The sequence below is a fragment of the Rhinolophus hipposideros genome (genome assembly GCF_964194185.1).
Source record: "Rhinolophus hipposideros genome assembly, chromosome: 1".
NCBI lineage: Eukaryota > Metazoa > Chordata > Mammalia > Chiroptera > Rhinolophidae > Rhinolophus > Rhinolophus hipposideros.
Window position 1 is genome coordinate 82,452,748 of NC_138047.1, and position 16,897 is coordinate 82,469,644.

Genomic DNA, 16,897 nt, shown 5'->3' on the forward strand with positions numbered 1-16,897 from the left:
TATGTTAGACAGAAAAAGATGAGAACCATGTGATTTCACTCATATGTGGGATATAAAACTGAAAGCAACAAACAAAGAAGACAAACAAAAACACAAACACAGACAATAATTTAGTGGTTAACAGAGGGAACGAGGGGGAGTGGAAGAAGTAGAAAAGGGGTTCAAATATATGGTGACAGTAGGAGATTAAACTTTGGGTGGTAAACACAATGCAATATACAGATGATATATTATAGAATTGTACACTGGAAACCTGTATAATTATATTAACCAATGTCACCCCGATAAATTTAATTTAAAAAGAAAAAAAAAAAGAAAAAAGATATCTTAACAGAAGATGTATACCTTAATATAACAGGTGGTTCTTCACATTGAAACCCCAGCCCATATTTATAGCCTCGTCTCCTGTCTTCTAATATCACATCCTACATTGTCATTACATTAAACTATTTGCAATTCCTCAAATATACTAAGTAATCCCACACCCTTATTTAAATTGTCCATGCAAACAAAAGAATGTATAAATTTAAAAGTATAGGAGTATTCCTAACAAAGTTAGTCATGTCAGAACATAGCTATTATTTTAAGAGATTTTTTTAACCTAAAAAATGTCTCTGTTTCTTCAATGTTGAGCTTCTAAAATTTATTTACTAGAGCCTTATGTAAATAGTGGATTCTACTTCAGAAAGAAAGTTAATTTGGTATATCCACTGATGAAAAAGCATTGATGTAATCAATTGAAATAAGGAAGTATAAGACTCTACAAAGATAAATAAAATGGGAAGAGCAAGTCTGAAATGGATTATAAAATCAAGAATGTTGTGTTTGGATTTCAGTTCTTGACATTTTAAAAGTGTTACTGATTCTTAAATCATTATTCTGCTTAGCAACAGCCATTTCCATCAATTTGAATGTTGATTTTAATAAACAAAGTATTCTTTTAAATGTTTACCTTTTTGTCCCCTCCCAGGATGCTCCACTGAATATTCTTTGTGTAATTATTCCATCATGATTAGGAATATATAAGTGACCCCCAGAAAGCAAAGCACTTCTTTGTTTTAAGGCATTGTTTTCTTTTATTGAATGAATAATAAGCACAAAATTCTTTCACCCATTTTGCAAGCTTCTGCCAATAAGAAGCATAAGTCACAAATTATAGGACACTTATTTACATTACTTATTTCTTTTTCAGCTCATGCACTACAGGGACATTCTAAAGTTGGGCAACTAAATAAGAATTAGTCTTTGGGGCTTTGGAGCCAAATCAAACTTGAGCTAATATTTTTTTTCTTTTCTTTTTTACTCTCTGGGTCTAATTTCTCTGTGTTTACAATATATGCAAATATGTTTCTCATTAGTGTTTATTTACTACCACAGGAATCACTTTGAACTCTTTTAATCCTAGTGGAAATGCTTTTCTCAAAATAAACCCCGACCATATTGGGTTTTATCGTGTAAATTATGAAGTACCAACTTGGTACTGGATATCTACCATGCTTTCCTCCAGCCACAAGGTAAGAGTAGCAATGACTGTGAGTTATTTTATTTTTGTTCTAAGAAGAACATCTCAATTATATTAATTTTTCCCACATAGTTTGCTTTAAGAATCTTACTTCTTTTTCTTCCTCTTCCCAGAACTTTTCTTCTGCTGATCGTGCAAGTCTTATTGATGATGCTTTTGCCTTGGCAAGGTGGGTTTTGAAATGACATAGATTATTTAAAATAGTGTGGATTTTGTCATAAAATTTTTTAATGAATTACAGCAAAATTTAAGAATTAATTTTAGTTTAAAATATCTAAAGCCAACATTTATAACATTATTGTTTACTTTAACTTTTTTTTTAAAGCTCAGATGAACCTTAGAGCCAAAATACTGATACTAGCCCTTAACATACACAAACTCACCTACCCTATTGACTTTGAGTAGGGCTTGTCTAGCTATCAGAATCTTTGAGCTAATTAGGTGTGACATTTACAAATGTTTAAAAGTATACTTTCAAATTTGATTTAATAAAAAGACAAACAGTGTGTTTCATGACCTCAGTTCTGTGAACCAAAGCCTATTATAAGATTTTTATGACTAGAGTCATCAAATCTTGTTCAGGTCACTGTGGTAAGAAGGAGATATGGTACTCTAGGATTGATGAGAATTAAGATACTAATTAGGAAATTTCACTATTTTTTTTCATGGCCTGAAGGTAACCTAAATTTAAAAAAATAATAATCAGCATAGATTGGGGGAATGGAGGAGTAATTAACTATAGGTTTTTTTCAGGCATTCTAACACCAGTAATTCAACAGCTATTTGTTGAATTTCTGGCACGTCTATAGGAACTAGGGACACAGCTGACTTGTTTTGCTGGTTGTGTAGTGGCCTCATCCTAGATACCATGTTTCCCTGAAAATAAGACTGAGCCGGACAATCAGTTCTAATGCATCTTTTGGAACAAAAATTAATATAAGACTTGATATTATATTATATTATGTTACATCATATCATATTATATTATTTTATAAGACCTGTATTTTGCTATAAGTAAAATAAGACCAGGCCTTATATTAATTTTTGCTTCAAAAGACGCATTAGAGCTGATTGTCCAACTAGGTCTTATTTTTGGGGAAACGCGGTATGAGCAATATACCAAGAATGAGACGCTACTTCCTCAGGAAGCTTACAATGGCCCATAGTCTGAGTTGCGTATTCTTTTTATGAAACCCTATATTTCCCCACAATATTATATTGCCATTGCTTATTAACTGTCCATCGCACCAACCAAACTGTAAGTTTCGTGAGGGTAGACACCCAGATCATTGTCCCATTCATTTTATCCCCAGTTCCTAACTGTGCCTGGCCCATTGTAGATGCTTATTAAATATGAGCTAAATACATGGCTGGCAGGATAGGATACCATCACTAAAGGCATGGGAGAACTATTTTACACGGACTTCCTAGATAGGCTACTGTACATCAGAAAAACTTGAAATTTTTTAAGAAGGGAATTTATAGGGTTAAAAAACAGGTGCTCAAACCAGATTAAAATTCTGGTGCTGTGTAATCTTGAGTAAATTTCCTACTCTGTCTGTGGTTCAATTTCCTTATTAGTAAAATGGAGATGACCTTAGAAGACTCTTGAGTAATATATGAGGCAATGCACACAAAGCACCCAAAACTTTGGCCCAGAATAAGTGCTCAATAAATCGTATTACTTAACGAAAATGCATCCACCATTGATTAGCAACAACAAAGAAGCACTTAGAGAAGCTCTTCTGAATTTGTAATCTAGATTCCCTTTGTAGGGAATAGACAATATGATTCCCTTTAGTGAATCTCCATGTTTAATCTCCTGGATACATAGCAGATTATTTTATAGTAGTCTCCCTGTATTCCCAGTTTTGCTTTCTGCAGTTTCAGTTACCTGCAGTCAATTGCAGTCTGAAAATATTAGATGGAAAATTATAGAAGTAAGTAATTATTCATAAGTCTTAAATTGGATGCCATTCTGCATAGTGTGATGAAATCTTGCACCGTCTGGCTCCATCCCACTCAGGAAGGTAATTATCCCTTTGTCCAGAGTCTCTACACTGTATGTGCTACCTGCCTATCAGTCACTTAGTAGCCGTTTGTGTTATCAGATCGACTGTTGTAGTATCACAGCAATTGTATTCAAGTAACACTCATTTTATTTAATAACACCACATTCACTTAACTTTTATTATGGTATATTGTTATAATTGTTATATTTTATTATTAGTTATTGTTGTTAATCTATTATTGTGCCTAATTTGTAAATTAAACTTTATCCTAGGTATGTAAGTATAGGAAAAAACAATTTATATAAGTTTTGGTATTCTCCAAGGTTTCAGGCATCTATTGGGGGTCTTGGAATATATTCCCCATGCATAAGGGGGCACTACTGTATTTCCATTACATTATGATATGTAAGTCAATCATTTAATAAATATTAATTGAGCACCTACTCTGTACAAGGCACTGTATAGGCCTGGGAAATTAAGTGGTGAAAGGAGACGATCAATATTTTAAAATGTAATAGAACCATCTAGAATTTTTTTCAGGAAAGCTCTCCTGTGAATGCATAATGACCTTTTCCACAATGTAGTATCTTAGCTGTTAAAAATTGCACAGAACTGTAATATCTTTATAGCTTAATTTCCATCACAACACAATGCAAACAGCTCTTTTTGCCTTAAAAAGTGAAAGCCTCTTGAAGAGTTCTCTCTGAGACACTATGTAAAGCAAATAACTCACAGTAAAAGACTTTCTTGCATTTGCTCAACTCCTTGGCCACAGCCCCATGAAAATTTGAAGAGCTGCAGAAAGAAAGTGAAAGAATTTGAGAACCAAAAATTATGTAGAACCATACAACAACCAATCCAGAAAATACCTGAGATATGAGCTTAGCTGTTGAACTACCATCCAATTTCCTTCTGCAACGTGAGAAAAACAGGATTCAGAGAGGAACAGACTCCACTGGTGTTGATTAGAGACTAGTCCAGACCACTCTGAAACTTTAAGAGGAAGAGAGGAGAAATGTGTAGTAAGATAAGTGCCTGTGGTAGGATTAGAATTTACATTATTTTTCTCAGGTGTTCAAAAAGAAATGTAACTATTATTTTTCACAAGCAAGACTAACAGGGCGCATCTAAAAATAAATGTATTCTTAATTCCCCACCCCCAAATTCATTGGCACACTCAAAAAACGCTGCTACACTTACTGCCCTGGATGGAATATCCAGCTGGACACATTTGTTGAGATAAGGAGTAAAAATTCTCCCAGTCATTTGTGTCCCGCAAATAGGCTCAGTTCAATTATATGCCCTGCCCAGTGAAATCATCAAAGTTTTCAACTTCATTTAAAGTTTCTCCCAGCCCTCAACTCAGGCCAGCTGCTGGCTGGCCACCTGCAGTGGGAACGATATGCTTGATTTCCTCTCCATTTCTCTGCATGGAACTTCTACTTCTCATTCCTTATGCTTCCATTGGGTTCCTCCAGCCGTAAAGCAAGGAGAACAGATGAAGAGAGGAAAGACCCTGACATGCTGTCTACTTTGGGTCCTCTCTGAACCTTGTAAATGATTAACACTGACTCTTCCTCATGTCACCATTTGCATGGTGTTTTTGCTACTCACACCCATTCCGTGGCCAACGGTGTTTTTCCTGCAGTTCCCATGAGGAGCAAGTAAACACCTCTGAGCCATAGCAAATATTCATGTATCCTTTGCCCCGACAAAATCTGGAAGGACAGGCCACCTCATGCAGTCCCATCTCTTCACTCTGAAGTCAGAGCACTAGCCAACCACAGCCTCTCATCCTTTAGATTTCTTGGCTTATCAGACATCAGACCACTATGCCTCCTAGCTCCAGGATACATAGGTAAAATTCTTCAAGTGGTCTCATCAAAGGCCCTTTTCGTAGGCTTGATATGAGGGGGAAAGCCCTCACAGTCCACTGAGAGCACTCCCAAAAGTCCTCTTCTAAAATGTCACTTTCTCCCCCTTACCTGCTCCAACCTCTTTATTAGGATGGTGACAGGTTATCAGCTAAGGGTCACAAAACCAGTTTCTGCCCATGTTAGTCCCAATTTGGTGGGCCTGCATCTTACTTTGGACTATAGGCCAAAGGGCCTGGTTTGGGGCCTTGCCAAAGCTGAGACAGAAATAATCCTTTGTTGTACACCTGTTACGATAAGTTTTATCCTTTTTAATAGCTTATTTTGTGCTGTGCAGACCACTGTGTGCTAAAGCCAGGATAGAGGTGAAAAATAACATAAGGGAAAGTGGAGACTGCTGGTTAACAAGCCCATGGGTGGGAGCAGAGTCCCTGGGTGAGGGAAGAATGGCAGAGAAAACAGCTTAAAACGGCACCTAAGCTAATGATACAAATAGAATTCTAGTCAAGTTCCAAGGAGCAGTGACTCCAACGATATCCAAGGTAAGGGCCAGGTTAGCAAGTAAAAACCCCTACGTGAACATCAGCCACGCCAAAATTACAGCCCTTTAGTTTTGCCATTTAATAGGTGTTTGCAGAAGGGAGCAGAGGATAACACAGAACGGGATAAGCAACTTCCCTACCATCATGTGGACAGCCCTTTAAAAAAAGGCAGAAGTAGGGGAATGGGGAAAGATCAAAAGGGATCTAGTTGATTGCAAAGAGACATTTTAAGCCAGAAATCTGAATTCAATTGGCGAGTTAACGGTGAGAGACCAGATACTTTAGAACATTCTAAAACTGTCCACACTACCTGAAGGTTTGGCTGAACGTGAGCATGTGGGGTCAGTTCCATCCACCTAGGCACCTCTCTCAACCATTCTACTGTCCCATTCAACAACCTTGTTTAACAAGACAATGTGTTTAACCCAGGCTTCCCTGAGAAGGAAGTCTTTCCAGGTCACACCCAGAGAAGACAAAACAAATATTTTGGTACGAGAGTGCCCAAACTTCCTGCACGCCTCAGTCCAAGATAGGAGAGCAAGAATTCCCTCTTAGGACCTCTTTTTCTTCTTCTTCTCCATTGAGTTTGGTGGGAACTTTAAGTTATAGCCTCCATCCTCTCTACACTATATGAATTATAGGAAAACTCTATGATTTAAGTCCCTCAGCCTGGGTTCTCACTATATAAATGGAAGAGTTTTGGATAAAGAAAATTCTCAATCAACTTTGGCTTTTAGAACTGCTATTTGCTATGCATTTAAAAAGAAGTGGAACTTGATACTTAAAATTGAATAAGAATGCTGTCTTAGGTTGACTTCCCTAGAAGCAGAGTGTGAAATGGGAGTTCTTGTACATGTGGTTATTGAGAGAGAACATGTGGTTATCTCTTGAGATAGGGAGTGCAAGAAGCAGGATGGAGCAGGGGGAAAAAGCTGAGTAACGATATGGTCTCATCAGGAGTCTATCTCTACCAGATTCAACTAGGAAGCTATGAATTGTACCACAAAGTAGGTCCAACTTGAGGAACCCACGCTGGCTTGTTGCATTCCTGAGTCAGACAATTAATGGTCAGGAGTAGCAGTGTATAACTTTTTAGGCAAGATGAATGTATTTGGCCAAGGGCTATTCTCTGAAGAAGGTGGCAGCTGTGAACCAACATAGTGCTGTAAAGAGATCTGGAAGGGGCACTATAAACATCTTTGTTCTAAAAAAACAATTCTTCACATATAGCCCCAGTAATATCAGCATTGTCTAACAACCTGTCAGAAATACAAATTCTTGGGCCCTACTCCAGACCCACTGAATCAGAAATTCTGAGAATGGGACCCAAGAGAGTGTGATTTAACCAACTTTCCAGTATTACTGATATATGCTAACATTTGAGAATCAAAATTCTAAATGATACTGCTTTCCCTCTGAAGTATCAAATACCATTGATCCCGTGCATAAGAGCTGCAGAGTAATGTGATTTGGGGGAAATGAAACATACATCAGCTTAATTCTCAAAATATTCTCTATAATATCAAGCATAAAAAATTCACTCCCAGTCCAGTGTCCTGACCACATGACTCAGACTTAAAAAAAACAAGTGGTACCAAAGTGGAACTATTGCATAGCTATCACATGTGCAGGAAAAATAAGACACTAGGACAGATATTAATTTTTCGGCATTTGAATATGTAGTATTTAGTCGAGGCCTCTAACCTGTGGATCATCAGATGCCCTCCTTACTTTTATTTATGCTACCCAGTTAGCCAGTTCTTCTGTTCCTTGTAACCAAGACTCTTCTAAACTTTTAACCTGACAGAAATGTCCAGCCCACTTGATTTCTGACCAAATTATCTGTCATTCTCCCTAAACTTAGTCTCTTTGCTAATTTGATCTTCTCAACAACAACTATTCCTCATATGTACTGATTTTCCCTGGAAATACGACCTAGCCGGGCAATCAGCTCTAATGCGTCTTTTGAAGCAAAACTTAATACAAGACCCGGTCTTATTTTGCTATAATATGAGACCGGGAATATAATATAATTAATATAACATAATATAATATAATATAGTATAGTATAGTATAATATAATATAATATAATATAATATAATATAATATAATATAATATAATATAATATAATATAATATAAATGTAATACTGGGTCTTACATTAATTTTTACTCCAAAAGACGCATTAGAGCTGATTGTCTGGCTAGGTTTTATTTTCAGGGAAACACGGTAGCTTAAGAAAATACTAACTGAACATAGTTGTTGCTCTACCCACCAGGAAAATGGAGAATCATTGAAATTAGAAAATCATCAAGTTTCAAATAGCAATACAAATTCTACATTTTTTTTACCTAACAAACGGTCTCAATAAAACATTCCATTTCTCAATATTGTTTATACTTTTATTAAGGGAGGCTGAATGCTCCAAAATATAAATCCTTCTAAATCAGACCAGGAACTGAGAAAAATAGGAGAAATTAGCCTTCTGAACTGAAAAGAAAACTCTGTGTCATCTCTCATTAGTAAAAATTGTATGATGCCAAAGAGTTTTATTCTTATATACCTCTTCAATATTAGTTCATCCTCTAATCAAACTCTTGAGGGAGAAGTCAAGATATAATTACATTAAACTTCATTCATAAAATGACCTCAAACATAAAAGCCCTCAATGCGTCAGTATTACTAATTCCATAATTTAAAATGTATTAATTAATTTAAACTTCTTAAGTGTAATTTGGAAAAACAGGATTCCCATCTAAAATTCTTTCCAAAACCTTGGCTAAAATTTGAAGCATAATTGATTTCTAAGAACATGATTTCAAGAGATTCTAGAATCCCTTCTAAGGAGCAGGAGATTAGATTATTTAAACTTTGAAATGCCAATAGTAACTTCAAATTTTCTTGAGGAACAAAATCCATTTTTATTTAGTCATATTATTGGGAAATATTTTAAAAAGGAGATGTTATAATGGGAAATATAAGTTCAATTGGAATGTTTAAAGCATTCATGATTCGAGTACTGTTATTCATGTTTCCTCTATATCAAAAGCAAATAATTTCAATAAGAGATATTTATAATGGTGTACATCTTATTGTTTTGTCTTCCTCTTTACTGTTGAATGCTTGAAAGTATATGACATCATTATGAACACAACCCTTTGATTGGGCTTTAGCAATACATGCACTTTTCTTAATTGTGTAATAGAAGGAATTTCATTAACATTGAATTCTGTAATCTCATATTAGTTCTTTCAGTCATATGGAAACTAATCTGTTTTTTGATTAACTGTGGTGTGTTTTTTTTTTCTTTCTTAGAGCTCATCTTCTAGATTATCAGGTGGCCCTGAACTTGACCAAGTACCTCAGAATGGAAGAGGATCTTTTACCGTGGCAGAGAGTCATTCCAGCTATAACCTATATCATTAACATGTTTGAAGATGATAAAGAGCTATACCCTTTGATTGAGGTGATGTTAATGGTATATTTTATGAAAGTAAATGTTTAGCCGTTAGCAGAACAGGAAGATTTCTGAGAGAAGGGGCTCCTGGAAGACACAAAAGCCTATCTGCCTGACAAGTGAAATCAAAGGAAAGTACAGTGACTTGACTAGTCAAAGCAAAGAGATGCTATTTATTTTTTTAACTTGAAATGTATCAGTATTTCTGGCTCAGTATACCACTCAAACGTATATTTTAGTGTTACAAGGAGTACGATAATTAATCTTTTATTTAAAATAGACATTTTAAACCATACTAAATAGATCCTATTTTTAATGGCTTTATCTAAGTCAAAATGAATTTATTCTTACCAAAATATAACATTATATTTCCTTATTTTTACTGTTATTATTTCCACATTGAGATTTTATTATAAGATTTTCATTCTAAATACTTTGCTTTGTGATTTCTGTAGCACTTTGGCAAGACACTTGTAATTTTAAACAAATTTTAGATTCAAATCTCTAGCTCTTCTACTTAGTAAATGAAAGGACTCAGACAAATGATTTAATATTTGTCTTAATTTCCTTTGTGCAATAGAATGTCAGTGCTTGGCTGCCTATGGTGATGAGATAGTGAAGATCATGTAATATAAACATCCTTTGTAAATCCAAAGGCAATATACAAATATTAGTTATCATTATTATTATTTCATAAATACTTGCGTAATATTCTTAGTGTAGTAAGTATGTCAATCGTTATTCTATTTCTTACAAATGTTAAATAAGACGTGGAAGTTAAAAGGGGCTTACCAAAGTTTTACAAACACTAGAGAATGATCAAATAGTCTGATCTTCAGGATTGAAGCAAAATTACAGTGTGATAAGAACTGAATACATCCCTTTCCTGAGGACAGGCCCAAATTTCTCTGAACTAGTAGGAAAAAATATTACAATGGGAGGAGGAGGCTGTAGATTATAATAAATGACAACATATTGATAAATAATGAATTATTACTCATTGTACATGGTACTTTTATTTCAGGACTACTTCAGAAAGCAAGTGAAGTCCATTGCAGCTCAGTTGGCATGGAATGATACTGGAGACCACAACACAAAGTTATTTCTTACATTTTTAAAACTAATATTCATTTTATATCTGTTAGTGTGTTTTAAAATATGTTGAAAAGAGCTCAAGGTCCAGCTTTGTATGTGTTTATTTCCTAAGGTTACTCCGTGCCTCTGTGTTGGGACTTGCGTGCAAGATGGGAGACAAAGAAGCCTTGGACAGTGCCTCCAAGTTATTTGAGCAGTGGCTAAGTGGGACGAGGTGACTGTTCACCATGTTTTCAATGCTAGAAGGCCTTAAACTGTGAAATGAGAAATTAAAATCTCTGAAATACTGTTTATTCTTCTAGGATTCCTGTAAATCTCAGACTTCTGGTATATCGGTATGGAATGCAGAACTCTGGCAATGAAACTTCATGGAACTACACTCTTAATCAATACCAGAACACACCATTAGCTCAAGAAAAAGAAAAACTGCTGTATGGATTAGCATCAGTGAAGAATATTACTCTTTTGTCAAGGTAAGTTGGAGCTTTTTTTTCACTTCTATGAATGGTATTTCATGGTTTATGTGTCACAGTCTCTTAGAGATGCTAATTAAATTATGTGTTTCCAAAAAAAAAATCTATTACAATTGTTTTCCCTGCAAGAAATAAAATATAGCTGCAATAGTGGCTTAAACAATAAAGAAATGCAATCTCATATGAAAAAATTCTGAAGGTAGACAGTTTTCAGTTGTGTGCAGTTGTTCAACATTTTCATCCAGGACTTAGGCTCTTTCACTTTCTGCTCTGTCATCTTCAACATGTTGGATAACTCATGACTTCCAGAGCTTCAAACATTTTGTCTTCACACATATATTTTCAATGGAAGAAGGACAGGAGCAAGAGTCCCTCCTCACAAGGCTCTGTCTTTCATATTTAGAGGTCAATTATCTCCATTTCCTCTCATAATCCAGAACTGGGTCACATGTGATCATTCTGGGTGATACTCTGGGTCTACCAGTTGACCATTTGTAGAATAGGATGAATTTAAATTCCTTTGACTGATTTTGGTCAATCATGATACTCTGGAGCTAAGGTAGGAGTCTACCTTTCCTAGGATCAAGGATACCTTGATCCAAGCCCAGAATAAAACTAGTCTCTGTTAGCAGAGAAAGAGTGTCTGCCACAATGTGCATACATACACAAATAAAGTATACCTAGATTCCACTCAGAAGGTATAAAGACTGCTTGAAGCTCATCTATGAATTCTTATCCCACTCTACACCTATGTCCCACATCAACTAATTCCTGCCTTAATTCATTATTTTGCTTAGTTGTGGTTTCTGAATTATTTACTCAATTCATTTAACCAACACTTATAATGCCCTTTCTATGTATAAGCATATAGATTGTGGGATTAAAAATGAATAAGACATGATATCTATCTTGAGAAACTTATAGATTTGTGGGAGAGGCAGAATGTAAATTATAAACTACAATGCAGTAACCAATTTGTAAGGACTACCAGAAACAGTTTGTTTTAACCTGGCAGGGCCAATAATACACCATAATTCACCATCTTGCCTCAGGGTTATATGTCTATTCTCCTGCTCACTGCCCAGAGATAGTCTACCAAGAACTTCATCATCTTGACAGTCCACAAAACCTCACATTGATCCATTACTTGGATGTCATTGAGTGGATTGTATCTGATGAGAAAATTAGCAAGTACTTGGATGCCTTACTAAGACTTTTGCGAACTAGAGGGTAAAAGATAAATTGCACAAAAATTCCGGGGTCCACCACTCCATTGCAGTTTCTGGAAGACCAATGGTCTAGAACATGTTGAGATATTCCCTCTAGATACAGCCATGGCATAAATTTAATAAAAATCTTTTGATTTTGCCACATATTATTGATTTAGACTTATTTATATTTTACTATAACTATAGCCAACTAATCTAACCATATAGGTTACATTAGGAGGTTGTTTCTTACAATTTGTGGAAGAACAAATAAGACTTAACTGTTATCTCATAAAAACTAAGAGTATAAATACTTTCCCTTAACTTACTGGCTCCTTTTTTATAGTTCGGTGAGGTAATAGGTAAATGAGTAAAGTGCTTCTATTCAATAGAGTTACCTTTGAATTAATAGTTAAAATGTCAATCTTTATTGTTTTTAGTACTTTAAAAATAATTTTATTTTCAATGTTCCTGTAGTTTATATATCACTAGTCCTCAAATCATAGGTTGTTTTAAAAATTAGTTAAATATCTTAGAAAATTTTAAATTGTGTTTTATCATTTGTCATATTTAATTATCTTTGTTGGTTGGTGCCTCAAGAATTGAATTACAGGAATGAAAGCTATGTTCTTTTGGAATTTAGCTAAGGGTGAATATTTAAAGTTCCTTTTGAACTTTTGGCTTTTCTTAGGTATTTGGATTTACTCAAGGACTCAAACCTTATTAAAACTCAGGATGTATTTACCGTTATCCGATATATCTCATACAACAACTATGGGAAGACTATGGCCTGGAACTGGATACAGCTAAACTGGGAATATCTAGTCAACAGGTGAGATGATCAGATAATGGTTTGTTGTTCTCTGTTGAATACTAAGAGAACTATCTAAAATTCTTTCTTTTTCTCTTTACTGTACTTTCTTTAACATCAATATGATATCTGAAATAGCGTATTATCAGAGATAAAGAATCATGGTATTTTCATTCCAGGGAAGCAATATATTAATTAATTTTCAGCATAATTTCTTCTTTTTAAATAAAGTTTATTGGGTGATAATCGTTAGTAAAGTTATATAGGTTTCAAGTTTACAATTCTGTAATACATAATTTCTTTTTTGGAAAATATTGTTTCCCCCGATCTGAGATCTGGAGAGATGCCTAAATCACATTATTTTTAGTTTGGTTAAAATAAGTTAATATAATTTTTCATATTGTGCTAGCATCTAACATAATGCCAAGCACATATTTAGTTCTCAATTAATCTCTAATGAAAACTAAATGAAAATTCTTGGACCTGAGTTCAAATTAGAGACCTATATCTTACTGAGCTTATATGGATGATAACTTTTCTCTCCCTTGACCAGATAATTAAACTTCAGGTATGTTGAAATGTTCTTAAAAGGGAACTATATTTCCCAGGCAATAAGAGTTTAAAATGACACATAGCAAATTAACTAAAGAGATGCTTTCCCAATTTCTTATTTCTTCAGCCCCGTACAGGAGAAATATTGCTATTGTTGGTCCTAATCCTCTAAGTTTAATGATATTTCCATTAAAAAGATATTTCTTTGACAGAGTATAAAATATAATATAGAATATATATGCCAAACAAATATGAAAACATTGACTAAAAGACCTTTACCATATGTAATCTCCATAGCAGGAGATAGCCTCTGGTATCCCCTCCTAATCTCTTCTGTCTTTCCATCAGCACTGCCTCGTTGACTGACTTGTCAGAAATACTAACAACTGTAACTTTTATTTCTGTTCTCTTTTCTACTCTACAACTCACCAGAGTGCCATTTTATGTTGATTCACATTTCTCATTATTCTCAGATCCAGATTATATATATTGCTAGCTCTCAACCAAGATAGCCTACATTGCTTTTGCCTATTTGTGATAAATTTTTGCCTTTTTTATTCTTGCAATGATTGGGTATAACTGTTCATCCATCTCTATGAAAATTGATTGGCACACATGTGAGTTCCTGTGTGCACATGATGCTTTGTCCATCTGTTTATAATTGTTTCAATAAAACGCTTGGTTTAGAATTAATAAACCAACCTATACAGAACATGTTGTTATCTGGGGATAACAGTACATTTTATGTAAGATGAAGCCTTCCATTTTGAAAGATATATGCCTAATGACAAATATTGTGTATTTGTTTTAATTGAACAGACTATAAAACTTTTTTTGGTATATGCTGCAATAAATCTGTGTAGATGAAGAACAATGCTTACTTTTGTATTATTGAGAAAGTATAAGTAAATAGTGTTCATTTTGCATAATAAAATGGCCATTCATTTATTGTCTTTTAAATAGAGTATTTCTCAAGGCCTATTTATTTGAATAGCTCTGGTGTAATTTATTTCAAATAATGCATTTTTCTTTTTTAAAAATTAGTTCATTGTTATTCCTCTTTAAAAATTAAGAAGTAGAGAAAAACAAGTGTTACCTTGTCATAAAAGTCATAAACCTCTGGTCTTAAAATAAATCTATTAGACAGAATACTGAATTTTTTTCAAAAAAAAATTGATAAACTATTTCCAATGCTAGTTCCAAAACCCTTACCTAAGGCTTTTAATATTTCTACATAGTCTAGTGATCTAATTCGCATGAGGTATTATTTCAAATAGCCTCAAACATAAAGTTGTGTAATAACCACATGTCAGACACACACACACACGCATACAAATGCCCAATATTAATTATGGTTAGTTTGAATAAATAGAATTTTCCCATTAAAATTGGATGAGACAAATTGAACACAAATGAGCTAAGCTTTATCCAAATATTTCCAAACTCTTGAACGTTTTCCAGACAGACTTCAAAATGAGTGGTTTTACTGCCTCCATTTCTGAACAATTTATTGTCATCCTAAAATAAATAAACTGCTTTTTTATAAAGCTTTTGTCATGTGATTTTATGACAACACCACTAATGCACTTTCCAGTTTGAGACTTAACCACAGAGTTCCAGAAGTATCCAAAGATACTTCAGAAATTATTCTTCATTTTTATTTATTCCACTAACTCTTAGATGAAACTGTGAAGTTGGATGAACCTAATAAATCAATAGTGTAGTATGACAAAATTTGGTTTTAATGTATGACTATGACTGAAAAAATTAAGTTGATGGGACATAACTGAAACCATTTAAACACTATCTCATAAAATAATTTAATAAACAACTAAAAGTTTGTGTGCATCAAAGTCATTCATTTTGGGAAACATCATAATACTTGTGTATATATTAATTCCACAAACATTATTTTCATATAATTGTTTTTCAAAATGTTTAAGACATATTTAAATCCTTATTTTAGTTTTAAAAGTAATCAATATGATAAATATATAGCATATTTCTCCTTAAATGCTACATGTGATACTGGTTTCTTGGGAATGAACATACTTTGTTCTTACACTTCTAGTGTTTATGTAGGTAGTTGCAGTCTTTATTCAATCTATCCATTGCTAGCTCCCAAATATGTCTTTTAATTTTTAGTACCTAAAAACAAAGAGAGAAATATTATAGAAATTATAGAAGGTCACTGAGAAAAATTGTTTTCTTTCCTGTTACAGATAAGAAAGATTCAGACTTTCCCTGAATCTATAGAATATCATTATAGCAACTTAATGTGTTTTCCTTTTCTAAATCCCCATTTTCTTACTATAATATGAGTACATATGTATTGTTTTGTACAAGATGCAGACAAGCAAAAAGGATACAAAAACCACCCATAATCTCACCACCTAGAAATAAGCCCTGTTGTCACACTACTGTTTTTTCTTAAGTAATTAGTTATGGCTGTTTATTTATTTACAGAAATGGAATATTATACATATGGTTTTATAACTTTTTTTCACATCGTCCTATATTATGGATGTCTTTTTAAAAAATAGTTCATTTATTTCAGTTACAGTTGACATTCAATGTTATTTTATAATAGTTTCAGGTATACAGCATGGTGGTTAGACATTTATATAACTTATGCAGTGATTCCCTGATTAGTCTGGAATCCACCTGGCACTATACATAGTTGTTGCACTATTACTGACTATGTCCTCTATGCTGTAATTTACATTCCTGTGACTGTTTTGTGACTCCCAATTTGGGTTTCTAAATTCGTTCATCTTTTTCATCCAGCCCCCAATCCCCTTCTTCTCTGGCAACCATCAATTTGTTCACTGTATCTATGAGTCTGTTTCTGTTTTGTTTGTTCGTTTATTTTGTTTCTTTAGATTCCGCGTATAAGTGAGATCATAATGGTATTTGTCGTTCTCTGCCTGACTTATTTTACTTAACATAAATACCCTCTGATTCATTCATGTTGTTGCAAATGGTAAGATTTCATTGATTTTTATGGCTGAGTAATATTCCATTGTATATATGTACCACCTCTTCTTTATCCAGTCAACTACTGATAGGCAGGTTGCTTCCATATCTTGGCTGTTGTAAGTAGTGCTGCAGTGAACATAGGGCACATATAGCTTTTCAAATTAGTGTTTTGGATTTCTTCAGATAAATACTCAGAAGTGAAATTGCTAGGTAATAAGGTAGTTCCATCTTTAATTTTTTGAGAAACCTCCATACTGTTTTCCATAATGGCTGTACCTATTTGCAATCCCACCAAGAGGGCAGGAAGTTTTCCTTTTCTCTGCCTCCTCAACAACATTTGTTGATCTATTGATGATAGCCATTGTGACAGG

At 34.1% G+C, this 16,897-nt stretch overlaps 1 protein-coding gene across 1 annotated transcript in view; it reads left to right on the forward strand.

The window, feature by feature from the left end:
- ENPEP (glutamyl aminopeptidase) overlaps positions 1–16,897 on the forward strand; it is a 97,944-nt gene that overhangs the window by 67,796 nt on the left and 13,251 nt on the right. The window contains exons 12-18 of the mRNA XM_081051031.1: positions 1,378–1,514; positions 1,636–1,691; positions 9,267–9,417; positions 10,433–10,506; positions 10,616–10,717; positions 10,806–10,976; positions 12,876–13,016. Coding sequence (XP_080907157.1) covers positions 1,378–1,514; positions 1,636–1,691; positions 9,267–9,417; positions 10,433–10,506; positions 10,616–10,717; positions 10,806–10,976; positions 12,876–13,016 — 832 coding nt within the window. The remainder of the gene's footprint in view (positions 1–1,377; positions 1,515–1,635; positions 1,692–9,266; positions 9,418–10,432; positions 10,507–10,615; positions 10,718–10,805; positions 10,977–12,875; positions 13,017–16,897) is intronic.